This window comes from Conger conger, chromosome 3 (genome assembly GCF_963514075.1).
Source record: "Conger conger chromosome 3, fConCon1.1, whole genome shotgun sequence".
Lineage (NCBI taxonomy): Eukaryota > Metazoa > Chordata > Actinopteri > Anguilliformes > Congridae > Conger > Conger conger.
The window spans coordinates 79,152,038-79,175,451 of NC_083762.1; the positions used below are offsets into that span (position 1 = coordinate 79,152,038).

The window sequence follows — 23,414 nt, forward strand, 5'->3', positions numbered from 1 at the left end:
TCCCCGTGTCTGCGTGGGTTTCCTCCGGGTACTCCGGTTTCCTCCCACAGTCCAAAGACATGCAGGTTAGGCTGATTGGAGAATCTAAATTGCTTGTGGGTATGAGTGTGTGAGTGAATGGTGTGTGTGCCCTGCGATGGACTGGCGACCTGTCCAGGGTGTATTCCTGCCTTTCGCCCCAATGTATGCTGGGATAGGCTCCAGCCCCCCTGCGACCCTGTTCAGGATAAGCGGGTTAGGATAATGAATGAATGAATGATGAATGAATGAATGAATGAGTGTATAAATTTGCTCTATGAGTTCATATATTCATTCATTTATTTATTTATTTGGTCTGCCATGTTTGTGATCTTACACCTTAAACAATGCATTAAGAAAATATATAATGCCAGCATGCCATGTTTGGAGACAGATCAGCTGGGCGGGCTGTAATTGTTGCTTGCATGGCTATAATATTTTTCATGAGCCATTCTGTAATGAGGCCTGAGATTTTCCTCTTCCACCATCTCTGTGGGCTACCTGACTTTCACCTCAATTTTTTTTTCACTCACTACCTGTAGCAGTAGCAAATGTGCTACAAATGTGATCGTAATTCTATCATTCTTTACTCTTCAGCAACATATGACATACGGCACACTCTGTACAGAGGGAGTCTGAACAGCAGTGAGGCGGTGCTAATCTGCCATTCTCTGATCTCATACACAAAAGCCTCCTGGTCTTGGGTGCCAGTGTCTGAGACACAAGCAATCCATGTGGCCTCAGCTGTTAAAAACGAGAATGCTTCAATTTCCACGAAGATGGATAAAGAGAGATTCTCATCTGATGTCTATGATGGGTCTATGTTTCCTCTGAAAATCTATGTACACCTGCTTTTATGAAAGAAACACGATGGCTGAACTAACTCTGGTAACTATTCAGGGTAAGTTTGCAGTTCACATTTAGTTTAAGTGATTTACAGAAGTAAATAAATAACAGTATATTTAACATGATGCTCATTGGATTTCCATGTTGTTACGTTATGTGTGACTGGCAAATAGTAAGCAACATTGGTAATAATGGAAGCTAAATATTATTTTCTGATAAATAAATTAACAAATAAAAGAATCTATAAATTATCCATGTCAATGTACTTTCTCTCAGTCTCAGCAGAGCCCCCTGGTGGTCTGTCCAGGAATCAGTCGGTTGTGCTGAACTGTGAGATTTCGCAGGTGATTGGCACTGTGACCCTGGCTTGGCTCCGGATGAAGGGGGGCAGGGGGGAGCTCGTAAAACAGGAGGTCCTGACAAAGAGACCCCCAAAAACGATGCTCAGCCTCACCCTGCCCAGCCTCACTGAAGACCAGCTACACTGGGCCTGTGTGGTGTTCACAGGGAGCGTGCTCAGAGCACAGGTCCCCCTGCACCTCACGCTGCCAAAAACGCCCATCACTGACCCCGAAAAGTCAGAGGAAGGTACAATCCCCCAACCAAAGACATTTCAGCTAATTCAGGTTTCATTTCCACTTTGATACTGTAGGTTTTCACTCCAACCCTAATAAAGCTCTGCTCATTCAACAGCTTGAGATCTCCTTGAGCTACTAATTAGTAGAATCAGCTGTGCCAAATTAGTGTAATGAAAACCCACAGGAAGGTAGATCTCCAGGAAAACAGGGTTGGACAGCCCTGCTCTAAACCACCTAGTCTTGTGTCGTCAAATGCATTACATTACATTGTTGGCTTTTGGTAAACGCTCTTATCCAGAGCAACATACAGTTGATTAGACTAAGCAGGAGACAATCCTCCCCTGGAGCAATGCAGGGTTAAGGGCCTTGCTCAAGGGCCCAATGGCTGTGTGGATCTTATTGTGGCTACACTGGGATTAGAACCACTGACCTTGCGTGTCCCAGTCATTTACCCTAACCACTACACTACAGGCCGCCCTCAAGTCTCACAAACACACTAGCTAGTCTCGCAACTGATATAAAAAACATTTGGGGGTGACATGTCTACCTGTCTCCCCCAAACCTACACATTTGCCTCTGTGAGCATACTTAAGGCTGAAAATTAACAATAAATTCAACCGATGACCACAGGGTCTGTTAAAATGGGAACTGAAAGTGGACCATGCCCCAGAGCATCATTGCCTCTGTCACTCCAGTGCCCTTGTGTTTGCTGATATGGCGTCCACTTACTGTATGCCCTGTTTATAAATCTAAATCTAAATAGGCCTCGCTCTTTGTGGTAGCTTTCAGTTGTGCATAAGTGACACCAGTGTAACACCGTAGTTCCTCTGGCCTTAACTTTTCACATGTCTCCGTCGCAAAACAAGGATTTATGTCAGAACCACTTGGGCTCAAGGTTTACAATTGTCACTAAGATCTGAACAATTTAGTATTACATTTAAAGCATTACATTTTCCATACGCCATGATGTTAACTCCTCAATTTATTTTCTATTTTATCATTGAATGGAATATGCACTCGTCTCATGTAGTTTGGCTAAATGATGAATATGACTTGACAAATTATACAATTGAATATTACAGCAACACACAGCAGCATAGGCAGCTGGCTCCCTCTCCTGGTTAATGTTAGTAGTGTATAATGTTTTATGTATTTATTCTAAACGAAGGACTAAACTTTAATAATGTTTAATAATTAATGTTAATAATGAATAATAATGAATATTTTCAGATAATATGTGTACTTATGCTATGTAGCTAAATTAGGAAATTAAGCAATTGGATATTCTCATTGTTGGCTTAATAAGGACTAATTTCAATGCAGCTAAATAAGGAAATCGAATGCTCTCCATGTTCTGAGTTCACTTGTTAAGTTTTCTTCTTTTGTGGTAATAGATGATGGAAGGCGGCTGGTGATCATTTTGGCCTGTAGTGCCGCGGTGTGTGTTGGACTGTTGTTGTTGTTGTGTGGAGGACTGTTGTCTCGCCGTCTGAAAAGAGCAACAGGTAAGAGCTCTACTCTCTGTTCCCAGTTCACCATTCTCTCTCTGACAGAGAAGCAACACTTCCACAGAGCATTCACTCTGAAACATAGCTTTAAACTTTGATAGTACAGTGATATTCTTTAAAAATGCACTTAAATGAGGTTTATTTTTTTGTTCTTTGGCATAATTGATTTGAATGTGGCTATTTCAAATAACAGAGACAGTATTTGATTGATCAGACTAGTGGGGGATCAAGGTAGGGTGGGTAACTAAACTATTCACGTGTAGCATGAGACAGTGCAGTAACATAAGGGGATGTATTACATATCTGGTGAAATAAAACAGCTCAAGCTAGGTTTTTAAACAGCTGGTAGCTGGTTGACCAGTTACACCAGCTCCATACTAAACATGGTTTGGCCAGCTCAACTCAAAAGTTATGTTTTGAAACAGCCGGTAGCTGGTATTCCAAGCTGGTCATCACTGGATTCTACACCCGGGATTACATTACAGGCATGACGCAGCCCTACTTGCCATCCCACCCGATCTTCTCTGGAGACTCCCGATTTCACTGCCCTCTCGCGGATTCCTCCGCGAGTCACAATTCTCCCGTATTTCTCGCGATTTACAAATTTCTTTTTTTCCCCCCTTAATCTCGCTGCGCCGCATTTCAGGCTGGAAACCCCACGACACTAAAATTCCGCTGTTTCCACCCGGACCACAATTCAGCGACACCAAATACATCGTTTCCATGGTTACATGCACGCCCATTTTTTATTATTTTTTTATTATATTTTTTTATGCACGCCCATTATCGTTGGTAGATGTACGAGAACTATCGTATTTGTAAGATAATTTAGCCCTTTGTAGAATATACGGTCAATGAAAAAGAAAAAAAAACTAGAAATGTACGATCATTTTGACAGTTTTGGGCAGGATCCAGCCTGATTATTTATCTATGTCAAATAACGTATTTGGGGAAACTGACCCTGCCATAAATTATCCAATTACATCCCGCCAGACCCTGCTTGGACTTTAATGGTTGTCTTTTAGCATTGTTTTAATACCAAAGCTGTTGATTGTGATACAAATGCAGATTATTTAACTACAAATGACAGTTACTGTCACTGTTAATATGCAGTGATAAAAAAAAACAAAAAAACTATGAAATGTACTTATAGGTCTGTATGGCTTGATCACCGTAAATATTCACACAAAATAATTATTCCATAACATGGCTCAGTGCTCCCTGTATAGTAATTTATATCAAGTCGGTTTAAAATGTTTGCTGAAATCTTTCTGTCTCTCACACTTCTGTCCACATTAGCAGTTGGAGGGAACGGTGATTCCAGTGCAGCTGACAACGTCTACAGTAACGTCGCAGAGATACAGAACGATCAAGGTAACGTGGATAACTCAACTACTGATATGCTGCATGAACCGGAGCATTCGAGCCTGACTTCATGGGCCAGGTTAAGCCCAGTCCTAGACTAACTCAATTTCTAATGGACATTCTCCATGCAAAACTGTGTTTGGTCAAGGACTAAACTTAGTCTGTGTAACTGGCCCCATACTGTACATTCAAAAATGGGTGTGAAAACATATTTTTACAGACCATTTTTGTACACCAGACTGTACAGTTCTGTCCTCCGAATTGTACAATATGTGCTTGCGGGGACGTGCACCTGAACAATGTCCCCAAATATTGTATTTTGTATTTTTGTATTATTTATTTTTCCTTTTAAAAGAAAGTGCATTCCTGGTGTTGCCCATGTTTGGTGCATGTGAAATGGAGGAAGGTTATCAGCATTACAATCCGTTTAAAGTCTTTTCTTACTAACAGCAAACCCAGGCACAGCCACAGAGGAGAATGAGAGTGAAGAACTCCAGTACTTGGTATTTTCCCAGACTGCTCCCAGTCACAGTAAGCTTTCAGTGTTACCGTAATTGTAAAATGTCCATATTACACTTTTCAACAGTTGTAGAGTTTTCTCCAATTATTGCAACTGGTGTGGCAGCTAAAACTGGGGTTGGCAACCCTGGTCCCGGAGAGCCACACAGTGTGCTGGTTTTTGTTTTCACCTTGAAATCAGCAACCAATGCAGGTGAGGTGAATTAACTGTGTAGTCAACTGCTTTCATTGATCACTTAAGTGCCATGTCACAACCAAAGCCAGCAATTCTCCACAAACTCCACGTACAGGGCGGCCTGTGGCGTAGTGGTTAAGGTACATGACTGGGACCCGCAAGGTCGATGGTTCCATCCCCGGTGTGGCCACAATAAGATCCGCACAGCTGTTGGGCCCTTGAGCAAGGCCCTTAACCCTGCATTGCTCCAGGGGAGGATTGTCTCCTGCTGAGTCTAATCAACTGTCAAGTCGCTCTGGATAAGAGCGTCTGCCAAATGCCATTCATGTAATGTTCAGTTTCACAAAGCGATTTATGTGCGATGAGTCTACTCAATACTGAGTTTAACACCATGTCTAAGCTGCTCACTTGACCACCCAGAAGGCACCGCTGTTTTCTGGAGATGCACGGCTGAGAATCATATATCATGTTATCTTGAGACCAGGACTGCGATATTTACTTGAGATTGTACTGCAGGTTATATTCATGTGTGTGGTCGCAGGGTGTTGCTACCAATACTGAAGGAATTCAGTAAGCAGAAGAAAGTTATCGTATTGCTATGTAATTACTGTTTGCTCGTTTATTGTTACAGATCCGCACAGACAACGGCAGGATCGGTCTGTAAGTATGCTCCCTGAGATACGCCCGAGAAAACGACCACAATTTAAATACGCCCGGGAATACAAACACAATTTAAATACGGTGGAGAAAATGAACATAATGTAAATACACCGGACAAAACAAACACAATGTTATGTTGATTTACATTTGTGGATGGTAATGCAGCCAGAGCATATGATGACCTTGTTCATCATCAATTTAAATCCGCCCGAGAATACAAACACAATTTAATTAAGGTGGAGAAAACGACCACAATTTAAATACACCTGAGAAAACGACCACAATTTAAATATGCCCAAGACTACAAACACAATTTAAATACGGTGGAGAAAACGAACATAATGTAAATACACCGGACAAAACAAACACAATGTTATGTTGATTTACATTTGTGGATGGTAATGCGGCCAGAGCATATGATGACCTTGTTCATCAGCCAGGATGTTTATACATTCTAAGATCATCTTAACAAAAATGTGCACATCCTATTTCTGCAGGGACAAGATGAAAATGAGAAAGTGGTCTATGCAAGCATCTGCAAAACATGATATGCTGCAATCAAATGGATAAACAAAACAAGATGTCTACATTTCAAACTTGTCTGTACAGTGCAATTCAAATGGAGATGGACGAAGACAATATACCGATGTTTCCATGACCTGTTAATATTTGAATTTGCCACTGTTTCATTCCTTCTGGTAAAAAATAGAAGCTTTTGCCAGTGAAGCATACATTTGTTTTCTGGAAAATATGAATGTCATTGTGATTTTATTCTGGTTGTTTTCTTTAATAAGATAGATAATAGATATATATTTTTTTTAATGGTGTTTTGGTTTTATCTGGGTACTGTGGTATACTCTTCTGTCAGCATGTAATGGAGTATATAGTAACTAAGTAAATAAGTCGAATAAGTACACTTAATATAGTGAATAGTAAAAAAGCTGCACATTGTTCATTATGTAACTTTGAATTGAAGTGTTTTAAATAATAAACTTCCTCCTTTTTTCATAACTGATTCACAGGTGCAGAATATAGCTTTTCAGACACTCAAGGTCTGCCCTGTGTGTGTGTGTGTGTCTGTCTGTCTGTCTGTATGTGTTAGCTTGTGCAATTGTGTGTTCACGCGTGTGCATTTGTGTGTGTTTGGGTGTGTGTGCTTGCCTGTGTGTAGGTGTTCTGCGTGAAGTGAAGGTCTAAAATGGAATCGTTATGGTGAGCTGTTCAGAGTGAGTTTGTTCAGTAAGAAATAAGGCTAATTTACCCCTTTTAAAGAGGCATGTGACCAGCATCAGCCTTTGGCTCTGTAGAAGAAGAATGGATCTTAGTGTAATATTTATTGCAGTCCTAACCCTAACCCACTAATCCCAGGCCTCACTCTAACCCAATAATCCCAGTCCTAACTCAAACCCACTAATCCTAGTCCTCACCCAAACCCACTAATCCCAGGCCTAACCCACTAATCCCAGTCCTAACCCAGACCCACTAATCCCAGTCCTAATCCAAACCCACTAATCCTAGTCCTAACTCAAACCCACTAATCCCAGTCCTCACCCAAATCCACTAATCCCAGTCCTAACCCGAACCCACTAATGCCAGGCCTAACCCAAACCCACTAATGCCAGGCCTAACCCAAACCCACTATTCCCAGGCCTAACCCCAACCCACTAATCCCAGTCCTAATCCAAACCCACTAATCCTAGTCCTAACTCAAACCCACTAATCCCAGTCCTCACCCAAATCCACTAATCCCAGTCCTAACTCGAACCCACTAATGCCAGGCCTAACCCAAACCCCAAACCCACTAATGCCAGGCCTAACCCAAACCCACTAATCCCAGGCCTAACCCAAACCCACTAATCCCAATCCTAACTCAAACCAACTAATCCCAGTCCTAACTCAAACCAACTAATCCTAGTCCTCACCCAAACCCACTAATCCCAATCCTAACTGAAACCCACTAATCCCAGGCCTAAACCCAACCCACTAATCATAGTCCTCACCCAAATCCACTAATCTCAGGCCTCACCCTTATTAGCCTACCTCTCTGGAACACAGCCCACAGTCCATTCCAGCCGCATCCTTTAAATACAGGAGCTCAGCTTCACACACTGGGCTTGAACACCTGCTTATTGCTTCCAAATCCAACTTGCATGCTGGATGTGTCTGAGCTCCCTGCCCTCCACCTTATTCATTTTGCTGACAAATCTATGCAGAGTGACGTGGCATATATTGAATCTCCTGCCAACAGCCCTTATAGCTTGACCCTTATCCTGGACATCCTGGAGAGCTCGGTCTGCTCTCTTTCTATGACCCATTTTCTGTGAAGGCGACTGTTGATTGTCTGAGCTGCCTATTCCGCACTATGTATGTGTTTGTAGTACGCTGTCTTCCATGTTTTGTTATTGTATTATGTGCATTGTATTGTATGTGAATGCTTTGTGCAAGAATAACGCAGTATATTGAAAAATAAAACACTCAAAATATTGATTATGATTGCACACATTTAATTCCATTGACATACACACAACAAAATAGCTGAAAAACAATTACAGAAAAAGAATAATAATAATTGCGCATACGTAAAATAGCCTTTTTGAAACTAAATATTCATATAAATCTCGCACCGTTTGTTGAATGCCTGCTAGGTCCGGGTTTACAGTTTTCAAAATAAAAGTTTGGTAAATAACTTAATGTTTGCGGGAGAAACGATTTCACAGAAATGACTGTATAATCTTAAAGTTTAATGTGTTTATATTAGCAATCCTGCTAGTGTGGCACCAGAACCATTGGTAGGCCTATTATGATGCTTCTTATTAGCACAGATTGGATTAGAGTGCTAGGCACCTGTGCTAATAACTATGCTCCTGCACAATAATGTTTCCATTTTCTGGAACTGGATGTTTGTGTTGGGGCTAATGGATCCATTCACATTAAAAATGCAGCATTACAGAAGTAGGGGCGTGAACTTTACTGGCTGTAGATTACATCTGTTGAAAAACATCAGAAAAAATTATATTGTTTTTAGATTTGGATTCATATTGTTGTATTATTGAATTGATTCTTTTGAAATATTTTTTTAAATATGTAAAATATCGCATTTTTGAGACATTTTTTTTTATGCTTTTGTGAGAATTTGTTTTTCTATTCCTTTGCATCAGAAGCGCAATTAGCCTACCCCATTATCACAAGTAGCACATTACATTCATGGCATTTGGCAGACGCTTTTATCCAGAGCGACGTACAGTTGTTTAGACTAAGCAGGAGATGATCCCATCCTGGAGCAATGCAGGGTTAAGGGCCTTGCTCAAGGGCCCAACAGCTGTGCAGATCTTATTGTGGCTACACCATGGATCAAACCAGTTGCAGGTCCCAGTCATGTACCTTAACCACTACGCTACAGGCCTGATTATTATGATTAATAATATTTTTACTGCTGTGACTGCAGGCCAACATCATCATTCCCCCTGCCCTCTACCTGCTGTGGGTGCTGTCACCACACCTCTCTCAATAGCTTTGCGAAAACATTTACATTCTCTATTTTCAGCCACTTCCTGTAAAGAGTACCTTGTAGAAAGGCTAGACACCCGTAACAAGGACTTCATAGAGCATCAGCCATGGTAATTTCCCGGTGATACTCACCAAAAAGCAACAAAAATGCTTTCTGCATTCAAACACAGAAACATACAGGCCTAGCACATGGTACATTTACATTTTTGTCATTTAGCAGACGCTTTTAATCCAAAGCGACTTACAAGTGCATAGGTTCTTCCACAAGTTAAAGCATCACATCCATAACTAGTAAAATACACATGAAGTGCTGTTCTAAACATATAGTCATCAAGTGCAGGAGGGAGGACTAAGGTACAGTTTGAAAAGCTGTGTTTTTAGTCTGTGTCGAAATAGGGGGGGGGGGGATTCTGCTGTCCTGACAGTGGTAGACAAATCATTCCACCACTGAGGAACCAGAGCGGAAAACAGGAGTGAACGTGCAGCTCGACCGCCAGGTGCTCATAGAGAGGGAACCATAAGGCGACCAGAGCTGGCAGACCAGAATGGTCTAGCTGGGGAGTAGGGAGTGATTAAGGATTGTATGTAAGGTGGGGCAGTCCCCTTAGCAGCCTGAAATGCCAACACTAGGGCGTGCGGCAACAGGAAGCCAGTGGAGGCCAATGAGGAGCGGGGTGACATGAGCCGACCTGGGCTGCCTGGTGATCAGGCGGGCTGCAGCATTCTGGACCAGCTCGAGGGGCTTGATGGCACAAGCTGGGAGACCGGCTAGGAGGGAGTTGCAGTAATCCAGGCGGGAAATGACGAGCACCTGGACTAGGAGCTGGGTGGCTTTCTCCATCAAGAGATGACGGATACAGCGTATATTGTAGAGAAAGAACCTGCAGGTTCTGGCAGTGGAGGATACTTGTGGAGCCAGGGAGAGGCAGTTATCAAGAGTCACCCCAAGATTCTTTGCTGTATGGGAGGAGGAAACTACAAAGTCCTCAACAGTCAGTGAGAGGTTGATTGTTGGAGAGGACTTAGTAGGGATGTAGAGAAGCTCAGTTTTGGCAAGGTTAAGCTTCAGGTGGTGGGAAGTCATCCACGCAGAGATATCAGCCAAGCAGGCAGAGATCTGTGTGGTGACCTGGGTATCGGGGGTGAAGGAAATAAAGAGTCATCGGCGTAAAAGTGGTAGGAAAAGAAATGGGAAGAGATACTACTAACATAAGACCTAAAAGTTACTGGAAATGATAGATTTGATCCAAGAGGCCTCTCATATTTTTCATGTAGCTCCCACAAATAGGTGTCACCTTAACATCATCACAAACAATGGAATTGCTGAGACGGGTGCGTGGGGGGTTGGACCCAAAGTACATGACTCAGGACAGAGATGTAATAGTCCCGTTAGGGCTTTATTCAGGGAATGTCCAGGGAGCGTACTCGAAAAACAAGCAAAGTTCATACACGTGAAATCCAGCCAAAACCAAAGTACAGGACTGAGGGAGAAGGCAGTCTGGTAATCGGTACACCATGCAAAAAGTCCAGTAGACAACATAAATCGTGACATAACAAGTTTGCGAAACTGTGACATGAATAAATTATTTAACGTGACATGGAAGACAAAGAAATAAATTGTAACAAGAACTAAACATGAAAACATGAACCATAACATGACATGAAAATGAAACATAACAGGAAATAAAACATAAAAACGTGGTGAGACTAGACTAACATAATATGTGACATGACAATAAAATAACTAAGACAATGACTAAACATGAAATATGACGTGACAAGCATGAAACGTGACAATTACCCATATATTTGAAAGGTCTGGCCTTGAGTATGAAAGTTTTCTTTGAGATTACAGTAAATTGATAACTTTACCATAATTATCTGTTTGGGGCCATGTACTGAGTCATTTTTCACACTTGTAACTATCATCAGGACAGATACAAGCACTCCATACACGACCCATGAGGGTGCAGGTCTTACAATGGCAAAGTTTATAATACAAAAAATTAACAAAAGCTAGAAATATTATCGGACTAACTTGAATCTAATCATTTAGGTTTAACTAATGAACTCATTGTAATTTGCCTCAATATTGAAATGCAATATTATCATTCATGCCTTGTGCTCAATTGGATCTTTGCATGTGGTATATTTTTCTCTTTCTGCAGTGTTGGTGCAGCACAAATACTTCATTTCTGGGGATTATCAGAGGGTCTCTCTACAAGCCCCTGCTGAGCCCAAAGGGACAGAATTCATCTGGGAGTGGACATCTCATGACGGACAATACAGAAACGCTTGTATAATAACTATGCAGTCCAATGGAAAGTATTCATGGAATCTTAATAGGACGCCCTTTTCAAAACAAAGAAAGTATAACCTTTCTCTGAAACCAGAGTTAAAAAATGCAGGAGTTTTTACTTTCATTCAAACTAAGCCAGAGAAAGTGCACTTGGCACAGATTGAAGTGTTTGCTATAGAAGGTAAATTTGCTCTTTTATGCATTTGGCATATAATAACTTGATATGCATGATGCATTTTTGATGCTATATGCAGTGCAGTATGTAAGTATTTGGACAGTGGTAAAAATTATTTTCTTTTGGCTTCTTGAGGAAAAGGTTTAGAAAGCTCTCTGCATCAATTGCTCTTTGCTTCTGCAGTGAAACCATTACACTGGCACACAGAACATGAAGGATCTGATGTGACCATGAGCTGTGAGGTATCCCACCTTCCAGATTCAGCTACACTGGCCTGGGAACGGGACAGAGAACCCACTGCTAACACAACGCTGATCTACAACAACACTGCCCACATCATCATCCACAGTGTTGACCAACACAGTGAGGGAACCTATAACTGTACACTCCGACGGAACGGAGCGCTTATTTTCAGCGTTCCCAAAGAATTTATAGTCTACAAGGGTATGTAACTATGCATTTATGGAGCATTTACAAAAGCATTGTTAGCTTTTTTCATAACCAGTAACTGTGAAGCACAGTTTTAAGGCTAAAGATAAATCAAAGTGGCAGCACGGATGGTGCAGTGGGTAGCACTGCTGCCTCACAGCAAGGAGGTCCTGGGTTCGAATCCTGGTCGGCTGGGGCCTCTCTGTGTGGAGTTTGCATGTTCTCCCCGTGTCTGCGTGGGTTTCCTCCGGCTAATCCGGTTTCCTCCCACAGTCCAAAGACATGCAGGTTAGGCTGACTGGAGAGTCTAAATTGCCCATAGGTATGAGTGTGTGTGAGTATGTGAGTGAATGGTGTGTGCGCCCTGCGATGGACTGGCGACCTGTCCAGGATGTATTCCTGCCTTTCGCCCAATGTATGCTGGGATAGGCTCCAGCCCCCCTGTGACCATGTTCAGAATAAGCGGGTTAGGATAATGGATGGATGGATGGATAAATCAAAGTACTGTGACCCGAGCCATCTTAAGACTGTGTAGTTGTGTACACATATTTCTTTAAGTAAAAATGGTTCAGATATACACCACTGGTGATGTATACAGGTGGGCGACCACGAGTTAGGCTGGGCTGTCAAATCTGGTGCTTGGTCGTCCGTACGTCTACCACAATGGTTTATGACTTGACCAGCTTCAATACACAATACACAAATGTGCAAATTCCACTCAAGACCTGTTTGTAATCATTCACCAGAGCAGATAGTTGTTGGGCTGGGCTGCTGAAGGGCTGGTTGGTGGCTCATTCTGTGGTCCATGGAGGAGTCCCACTGTCTCAGATTGAATCCGGACCATAGCAGTGTACTGTGGCCTGTGACTCCATAGGACAGCACATAACTGCTGATGGCAGTACCCAGGGTACAGGAGGGTCCAGTCAGTTAGGGGTCCGGGGATCATTGGTGACATCACGTGTGAGGGATTGTGCAGCTATAAATAGTCATGTGATATTCCAAGAAAATAGCTACTGAAGTCACAACACGTGCATTTGTTTAAATGAGGGACATTTTAACGGTATATTTAATTCCATCTGAGACAAAGGTAGTGCGCAAAAAAATGCAAACATCACAATGCAAATGCAGAGTAAAGGCTACCACACAGACTCACCCAATGTTAATGACAGTTACTGCTGATGCTAATATACTGTGGGCTTTTTACACTCAATGAGCACTTTATTGGGTACCAACAATCATTCCACGGTCAAAATCACTGAGATCACATTTATTCCCCATCCTGATGGTAGATGTGAACATTAACTGAAGCTCCTGGCCCGTTTCTACATGATTATATGCATTGCACTGCTGCCACAAGATTGGCTGATTAGATAATTGCATTAATAAGTAGGTGTAAAAATCTTTGGTGAGTGTATATATTTGCTTGGTAAGTGTATATATTCATTCATTTATTTATGTATTTGGTCTGCCATGTTTGTCATCTGTAGGGGTCCTCGCACGGGACTCCAAATTATGTAGGGTCCTCGCACGGGCCGCCAAATAACGCAGGGATTTTACTCTCTACGAAACCGGGGCGCCAGTTAAACGTTGTGTAGCAGTATAACTGCAAAAAGTAATCAGTCTCATAAAATTACTATTATCAGAAATATCTAACCACAAATTTAGTATTTTAATTAATAATTAAAATAACCAATTTTAATGATTAAACATACCGATAACCTGAAGGTTGGAAGTTCTTCGAAAGACTGCTTTAACTCGGCTCTCATGTCTATGCGATTCCAAAACGGACACCGGGGTTTAATAAAATATATTTATTAAACAAACGTAAAACACATAACAGATAAACTAACGGGAAGTTAGTAAGGAAATTTAGTTGGGTATGTGTGTGTGCGTGTGTGTGGCGCGCGCAAGCGCGCGTGTCGCTAGAGTTCTGGGTGTGGTAATGAGTTAGAGTTAGCTGTGAGAAGGGACTACTTGCGTAGTTTTACTCTATATATGCGCAAAAGACGGCGAATCAATTCACGTACATATATATGTAGCTAACCAAACACATTACAATGGTTGGATGGTAAATATTGAAACACAGATTCACAAAAACAGTTAAGACTAAACTAAACACTGGCTATGCCTGAATGTTTGTTTTCTTACTGAGTCCATACGCATTGCTGGATCCAAAAGACATGCTGTCCTTGTAGAAGCGGCGATGGTGCTGTGAATGGTGTCCGGGAGAGATGCGCAGGCTGGGGTGTTCCCGTCTTAGCGTCTTAGCAGCGTTGTCGTCTGATCCGCTGGTCCTTTTCCAGGTGTAAAAGTTCGTTGCTGTTTCGTTGTTGAGCTTTATTGGGGTAAACTGATGTAGCGTTCCGCGTACAACAATTTCCACTCACTATAGGCCACGTAGTTACCGCGAGGTAACTGGGTGTGTCCGTTTCCTCTGAAAATCTCACCAGTAAAGTTTGGAGACAGTGGAAGCTACACCTGTTATTATGAAAGTAGCAGAATGGCCACAATAAATCTGGTAACTATTCAGGGTAAGTTTGCAGTTCAGATTTAGTTTACGTGATTTACAGAAGTGAATAAATAACAATATATTTAACATGATGCTCATTGGATTTCCATGTTGTTACATTATGTGTGACTGGAAAATAGTAAGCAACATTGGTAATAATGGAAGCTATCTGCATAAATATTATTTTCTGATAAATAAATGAACAAATAAAATAATCTATAAATAATCCATGTCAATGTACTTTCTCTCAGTCTCAGTAGAGCCCCCTGGTGGTCTGTCCAGGAATCAGTCGGTTGTGCTGAACTGTGAAATTTCGCAGGGGATCGAATCTGTGACCCTGGCCTGGCTCCGGATGAAGGGGGACAGGGGGGAGCTCGTAAAACAGGAGGTCCTGACAAAGAGATCCCCAAAAACGATGCTCAGTCTCACCCTGCTCAGCCTCACTGAAGACCAGCTACACTGGGCCTGTGTGGTGTTCACAGGGAGCGTGCTCAGAGCACAGGTCCCCCTGCACCTCACACAGCCAGAAACGCCCATCACTGACCCCGAAAAGTCAGAGGAAGGTACAATCCCCCAACCATAGGGATGGGTTAGGCCTCTGTCCTCACAAACAGCCTGCTGGTGACACCTTCCAACCACACCCTCCTCACCCACTGCACAGCTTTTATCATGGGGAGTCAACATGAGCAACATGGCGGTCTCATGCTTAAGCTGATTTTAAGATACAGCAGTTTTAATCTGAGAACAGACTACATCAGACACATTGGTTCTTAGAACAGATTACATCAGACACACTGAATCTGAGAACAGCCTACAACAGACACACTGAATCTGAGAACAGACTACCTCAGACACACTGAATCTGAGAACAGACTACATCAGACACACTGAATCTGAGAACAGCCTACATCAGACACACTGAATTTGAGAACAGCCTACATCAGATACACTGAATCTGAGAACAGACAACCTCAGACACATTGGTTCTTAGAACAAATTATATCACACACACTGAATCTGAGAACAGACTACATCAGACACACTGAATCTGAGAACAGCCTACAACAGACACACTGAATCTGAGAACAGACTACCTCAGACACACTGAATCTGAGAACAGACTACATCAGACACACTGAATCTGAGAACAGACAACACCAGACACACTGAATCTGAGAACAACCTACATCAGACACACTGAATCTGAGAACAGCCTACATCAGATGCACTGAATCTGAGAACAGACAACCTCAGACACACTGAATCTGAGAACAGACTACATCAGACACACTGAATCCGAGAACAGACTACATCAGACACATTGGTTCTTAGAACAGATTACATCACTCACACTGAATCTGAGAACAAACTACCTCAGACACACTGAATCTGAGAACAGACTACATCAGACACACTGAATCTGAGAACAGACTACATCAGACACACTGAATCTGAGAACAGACTACATCAGACACACAGAATCTGAGAACAGACTACATCAGACACACTAACCCCATGTTCCCTCTCACACAGGGTGGAGCACTGAGACAGTGGTCAGGGTGGTGATTGTAGCGCTGGCCACCCTGGGGATGCTATTGGTTCTGAGGTGGTACTGGTCCTGGACGAGACGCCAAGCAAGTAAGGACACTCGCACTGGGACACAACAGCCAAGCGCTCAACATCTTTCAGCTTTGAAGGAAGACAGGGGACCATGGCCCTGAAACCAACTGTTCAAAGTATCTTATCACTGGACATAGGCTAAACTCAGACCCTTTTCTTCTTAAGTTTACAAACATTTACAGATTGTCTCAAAGTCTAATTTAAGTCTAACCACTGTGCTGCCTGTAACTTAAGCCAAAGAAACCACTTCCAGATTTCACCATCAACAGAGTCTGATAAAGACTGAACAGTTTAAATTTCCACTGATTTCACCATCAACGGTGTCTGATAAAATCTGAACAGTTTTAAATTTCCACTGTTGCAGGTGAACCTGAGTCAGCCCAGCCTGAGGAGTGACCAGAGCAGCAAAGCCCTGCAGGACCAATGCAATGGTGAGCCTCCCTCCAACGTACAGCTCTCACTGACGCACACAGATAAGTCTCTAAGCTGTGCAGAGTGATTTGGAAATACTCGCAAGATTAAATTAAACTCAAAGTTCCTGTGAAAAACGCATACAAACCACAGAGGAAGTGTGCCTCGGCTGCCAACACAACTTAATGAGCGACAAAGGAACTCACACTCCAGTATCACAACAAAACTCTCCAGAAAGGCAGCGATATGAAGGATAAACTCATTTTAAGAAGTTCTAATAAGACATAATGGGCAACGTGCAAAATATTTTCAGTTCATAGAATCAATATCAGTGCTTGTCAAAAGTAAAACAGACATAACCATCTCCCCTTCCCCACATCCTTAGCTAAAGGGCCACAGCCTGCAGCTGACTCACTGATCTGCAGGAACCAGCAGAATTGTGTCGTCTCTCCTGTTTCATGTTGTCATACCTCTTGTACACCGAAAGTATTGATGAGTGATTAAAAACAACCTTCCTGTGTACGCTCAATGAGATTCTGATTATAATGTTTGTTTAAGAAAATAGTGTTTTCTTTCTGTAGTGATTTTTACAAAGCGCATTGTTACAGAGCAACATTACACAAGTCCGGGCCTGTACTTTACTGGCTGTAGATTACATCTCTTGAAAAATATCACTGAAAAAAATATTGTTTGTAGATTTGAATTTTTGGTGTATTGTTTTTTTAATATTTTTTGTTATATTTGGGAAATATAAAATCCCACATTTTTAAAATGTTTCTCTTGATGGTTTTGTGAGTTTATTTTCCCCTAGGTGAAATAGCTCTGCATATTCTGTACATTTTCTAAATAAAACATGTCATTACGATGTATATTTGTTTTTCTGTTCCTTTGCATCACAAGGGCAATGTGTTGGTTGTTGTTGTTGTTGTTGTTGTTGTGGTGATTTGTGTATTATTATTATGAATATCATTAGTATCACTGCTGTGACTGCAGGCCAACATTATCATTCCCCCTGCCCTCTACCTGCTGTGGGTGCTGTCACCACACCTCTCTCAATAGCTTTGCAAAAACAGTTTGTACGTTCTCCATTTTCAGCCATTTCCTGTAAAGAGTACCTTGTAGAAAGGCTAGACTCCAGTGACAAGGGCTGCACAGAGCATCAGCCATGGTAGATTTTCTTTTTAGCCTTTAAGGAGTAAGATCATAATTATGTAATCAGCATGTTCATATATTTCCACAATCACAGTGCTTATTATTTTATTTCTGTATTATTTTATCTACAATGTGTTGTCTTTGTAATTCTGTTATTGGCTTAATATGAAGCCATTTGAGCTACATTTTATGTATGAAAGGTCTATATAAATAAAACTTTATATTATTATATTATATGATATGATATGATATGATATGATATGATATGATATGATATTATATTATATTATATTATATTATATTATATTACTGAACTTTGGAATGTCTATCTAACAATCACTTCTGGTCATTGAAAGCAATGCAGTTCTTGAACACTGTCCTAGAAACAGTCCAATAAAACAATAGCTCAAATTTTTATTCATAAGGTGGTGAGTGGGAGTGTGCCAGACCATTTATAATTTCATGAACAAGACACACGTCTGCACTTTTTTTAGTGTTCTCCCAGCTCAGCCAGTTGTGTCTTCTTAGGACAGAAGAGTGGTGATGATTGTTTGTCTCTCTGTCCAGGGCCTTCAGGGCTTGTTTGTACACAGACTCAGTGGGTTTCAGAGTGCTTTTGCTTGCTTTTACCCAACTTGTCAAGCAGGATGTCGGATGAGAATCTTCACACGTCACGACGCATTCATGTGAAGTTTCATGGCTTCAGTGGTGAAACAGTATCTAATACATATATGTGACAGTTTTAATTTTTCTGTATTTCCTCTTTTTTAAATCAGAGTGTTGAGAATCCGGGCGGCCTGTAGCATAGTGGGTAAGGTATATGACTGGGACCGGCAAGGTCGGTGGTTCAATCCCCCGTGTACCCCCAATAAGATACGCACAGCTGTTCTTGTCTCCTGCTTAGTCTAATCAACTGTAAGTCACTCTGGATAAGAGTGTCTGCCAAATGCCATCAATGTGATGTAATGAGAATCAATCATGATTCGAAGGTAATAACTCATTGGCTGCCTTTGGTTTTCCCTGGATACACAGACATCTGGATCAGAAGAGTCTGCCTGCTTCTGATCCAGAAGGGGGGGGGCGACATGGCTCAGGCAGTAAGAGCAGTCGTCTGGCAGTCGGAGGGTTGCCGGTTCGATCCCCCGCCCGGGCTGTGTCGAAGTGTCCCTGAGCAAGACACCTAACCCCCAAATGCTCCTGACGAGCTGGTCGGGGCCCTGCATGGCAGCCAATCGCCGTTGGTGTGTGAGTGTGTGTATGAATGGGTTGATGGAGAAGCATCAATTGTACAGCGCTTTGGATAAAGGTGCTATATAAATGCATGCCATTTACCATTTACCATTCTGTATGAAAAACATGCAGACAATAATTTTAAAATATTACATCTGTTCACAAAATAGAACATCATGTGGTGACCTGTAGTTAACAGGTTAAATGGCAGGTCTTTGTGCTTCAACAGATACGGTCACAGTGCTGAGCACAGCCATGAACAGAACTGGAGATGAGTACTGAGGTGCCAAAGAACTTTCCAGCAAACTTAACCAAAGTGGTTGGTACTTCCTCTTTCTTTAGCCATTTCCTGTTCACATACCTTGTAGAAAGGCTAGAGACCAGTAAGAAGGCTGTGTTGGGCAGAAGTTAGACACCAGTAAGAAGGCTGTGCAGGGCAGAAGTTAGACACCAGTAAGAAGGCTGTGTAAGGCAGAAGTTAGACACCAGTAAGGAGGCTGTGTAGTGCAGAAGTAAGACACCAGTAAGAAGGCTGTGCAGGGCAGAAGCCATGGGGATCGTACAGTGGTGGCCCCTACTCTGGATATTGACGTACTGTCACACACTTTCAGCTGAGGGTGAGTCTCTCTTTCTGCCTCAATCATTTATGTGCTTATTAATATACTGTATAAATCCTACAAGGATGTAATCAAATGTACAAGAACTGAACAAAATCGTAATGGACAAATAGTTCATTTATAGCACTGCAGAAAGCTAAGCTATCTTACAGTCATATGAGTGGGCATGGTGGCACAGTGGTTAGCACTGATTCCTGGAAGAAGCAGGTTCTGGGTTTGTGTCCTGGAAGAAGCAGGTTCTGGGTTTGAGTTCTGGAAGAAGCAGGTTCTGGGTTTGAGTCCTGGAAGAAGCAGGTTCTGCGTTTGAGTCCTGGAAGAAGCAGGTTCTGGGTTTGAGTCCTGGAAGAAACAGGTTCTGGGTTTGAGTCCTGGCCAGCCCAGATCCTCTCTGTGTGGAGTTCTGTGTGCATGTTCTCCTCGTGTTCACATGGGCTTCCTCTGGGTACTCCGGTTTCCTCCCTCAATCGAAAGACACATAGCCCAGGCTCTACTAGTGAAAACTAGCCCCCTTGGATAACTCTGGCACATTTGCCAGACATGTTATTAATGTGCAAGTTTTCTATTCAAAAGGAAGTAATACAGGAAGTTTCAACATAATGCCTTTCAGTGAAATGCTTCTGCTGATTCCAGGCAGTTACTCTGACTTTTAAAATATGGAATTATATGAAATTATGAGTGATAAAGTCTTTAATATTGTTATGTACACTCCATGCAATGATGTACAAATTCATGAAGTTGCAGTAACACAGATGGTCTAGAGGTCTACAAGTAGTCCATACATGACCCACAATGGTGCAAGTTTACAGAGGCTCAAAATGCGCATTCGTGATCACTGCAAACAGTTCTACTTTCCAGTTGCCAGGTTTACATGAAGGGCTGTATTTACCTGAAGAGTTTAATTTCAGGTGACATGGAATCTTCTACAAATAATTTAGCTCAAATATTTGCATAGGATTAATTTTGTATCTCTATTTATAGTCCTGTTTCAGATTAACTTGGGTCTAATCACATGGGTTTAATAAAGTAACTGCAATTTAACTCCACACTGAAATTAAATATGATCATGAAGCAGTTGGATCTGTGCCTTAGCTATGTTTCTCTTTCTGCAGTGTTGGTGCAGTACAAATACTTCATTTCTGTGCCTTTGCTATGTATCTCTTTCTGCAGTGTTGGTGCAGTACAAATACTTCATTTCTGTGCCTTTGCTATGTATCTCTTTCTGCAGTGTTGGTGCAGTACACATACTTCATTTATGGGGAGGATCTGGGCTCTCTACAAGCCCCTGCTGAGCCCAAAGGGACAGAATTCATCTGGGAGTGGACATCTTATGACGGACGATACAGAAACGCTCGTATAATAACTATGCAGTCCAATGGAAAGTATTCATGGAATCTTAATGGGCCGCGCATTTCAAAACAAGGAAAGTACGACCTTTCTCTGAAACCAGAGTTAGAAAATGCAGGAGTTTTTACTTTCATTCAAACTAAGCCAGAGAAAGTGCACTTGGCACAGACTGAAGTGTTTGCTGTAGAAGGTAAATTTGCTCTTTTATGCATTTGGCATATAATAACTTGATATGCATGAGGCATTTTTGATACTACATGCAGTGCAGTATGTAAGTATTTGGACAGTGGTAAAAATTATTTTCTTTTGGCTTCTTGAGGAAAAGGTTTAGAAAGCTCTCTGCATCAATTGCTCTTTGCTTCTGCAGTGAAACCATCACACTGGCACACAGAACGTGAAGGATCTGATGTGACCATGAGCTGTGAGGTATCCCACCTTCCAGATTCAGCTACACTGGCCTGGGAACGGGACAGAGAACCCACTGCTAACACAACGCTGATCTACAACAACACTGCCCACATCATCATCCACAGTGTTGACCAACACAGTGAGGGAACCTATGACTGTACACTCCGACGGAACGGAGCGCTTATTTTCAGCGTTCCCAATGAACTTAAAGTCACCAAGGGTACGTTACTATGCATTTATGGAGCATTTACAAAAGCATTGTTATCTTTTTTCATAACCAGTAACTGTGAAGCACAGTTTTCAGGCTAAAGTTAAATCAAAGTACTGTGACCCGAGCCATCTTAAGACTGTGTAGTTGTGTACACATATTTCTTTATGTAAAAATGGTTCAGATATACACCACTGGTGATGTATACAGGTGGGCGACCATGAGTTGGGCTGGGCTGCCAAATCTGGTGCTTGGTCGTCCGTACGACTACCACAATGGTTGATGACTTGACCAGCTTCAATACACAATACACAAATGTGCAAATTCCACTCAAGACCTCTTGTGTTTGTAATCATTCACCAGAGCAGATAGTTGTTGGGCTGGGCTGCTGAAGGGCTGGTTGGTGGCTCATTCTGTGGTCCATGGAGGAGTCCCACTGTCTCAGATTGAATCCGGACCATAGCAGTGTACTGTGGCCTGTGACTCCATAGGACAGCGCATAACTGCTGATGGCAGTACCCAGGGTACAGGAGGGTCCAGTCAGTTAGGGGTCCGGGGATCATTGGTGACATCACGTGTGAGGGATTGTGCAGCTATAAATAGTCATGTGATATTCCAAGAAAATAGCTACTGAAGTCACAACACGTGCATTTGTTTAAATGAGGGACATTTTAACGGGTATATTAAATTCCCACAAAAAATGCATGCGTGTTGAAATTGTACTTCCCTCTCGGCTCTTTCAGCTTATCCCTGGTTATGGGTATGCAATTTGTTGTATGTCGCTCTGGATAAGAGCGTCTGCCAAATGCCAATAATGTAATGTAATGTTTCCATCTGAGACAAAGGCAGTGCGCAAAAAAATGCAAAAATCACAATGCAAATGCAGAGTAGAGGCTACTGTACAGAACGACTCACCCAATATTAATGACAGTTACTGTTGATGCTAATATACTGTGGGCTTTTTACACTCAATGAGCATTTTATTAGGTATTTATTAGAATTATTTTTTTGACTAATTAAGTCTTCGAAGGTTTCGAAACCCCGTCGGCCGGGGCCTCTCTGTGTGGAGTTTGCATGTTCTCCCCGTGTCTGCGTGGGTTTCCTCCAGGTACTCCGGTTTCCTCCCACAGTCCAAAGACATGCAGGTTAGGCTGATTGGAGAATCTAAATTGCTTGTGGGTATGACTGTGTGAGTGAATGGTGTGTGTGCCCTACGATGGACTGGCGACCTGTCCAGGGTGTATTCCTGCCTTTCGCCCCAATGTATGCTGGGATAGGCTCCAGCCCCGCTGTGACCCTGTTCAGGATAAGCGGGTTCAGATAATGGATGGATGGATGAATGAATGATGAATGAATGAATGAGTGTATAAATTTGCTCTATGAGTTCATATATTCATTCATTTATTTATTTATTTGGTCTGCCATGTTTGTGATCTTACACCTTAAACAATGCATTAAGAAAATATATAATGCCAGCTTGCCATGTTTGGAGACAGATCAGCTGGGCGGGCTGTAATTGTTGCTTGCATGGCTATAATATTTTTCATGAGCCATTCTGTAATGAGGCCTGAGATTTTCCTCTTCCACCATCTCTGTGGGCTACCTGACTTTCACCTGAGTTTTTTTTTTTCACTCACTACCTGTAGCAGTAGCAAATGTGCTTACTGTACAAAAAGTAATTCTATCATTGTTCTCTGTTCATTCTTCAGGAACATTTGTAACACACGACACTCTGTACAGAGGGAGTCTGAACAGCAGTGAGGCGGTGCTAATCTGCCATTATCAGAGCTCAAACACAAAAGCCTCCTGGTCTTGGGTGCCAGTGTCTGAGACACT

The 23,414-nt window shown here is 42.1% G+C and overlaps 2 protein-coding genes across 4 annotated transcripts in view; both read left to right on the forward strand.

The window, feature by feature from the left end:
* Positions 1-16,501, forward strand: part of LOC133124245 (uncharacterized) — a 92,934-nt gene extending 76,433 nt beyond the window's left edge. For all 3 annotated transcript variants that reach the window (XM_061235260.1, XM_061235261.1, XM_061235262.1), the window contains exons 2-5: positions 11,345-11,656; positions 11,834-12,094; positions 14,840-15,151; positions 16,122-16,501. In XM_061235260.1, coding sequence (XP_061091244.1) covers positions 11,345-11,656; positions 11,834-12,094; positions 14,840-15,151; positions 16,122-16,309 — 1,073 coding nt within the window. In that variant the 3' untranslated portion in view covers positions 16,310-16,501. The remainder of the gene's footprint in view (positions 1-11,344; positions 11,657-11,833; positions 12,095-14,839; positions 15,152-16,121) is intronic.
* Positions 865-8,154, forward strand: LOC133124557 (uncharacterized). Its single transcript, XM_061235855.1, has 7 exons — positions 865-919; positions 1,141-1,452; positions 2,837-2,947; positions 4,250-4,324; positions 4,766-4,846; positions 5,641-5,669; positions 6,167-8,154. Exons 1-7 carry the CDS (start codon positions 889-891, stop codon positions 6,215-6,217), a joined length of 690 nt encoding a protein of 229 aa, XP_061091839.1. The 5' UTR covers positions 865-888; the 3' UTR covers positions 6,218-8,154.
* Positions 16,502-23,414: the final 6,913 nt, after the last annotated feature.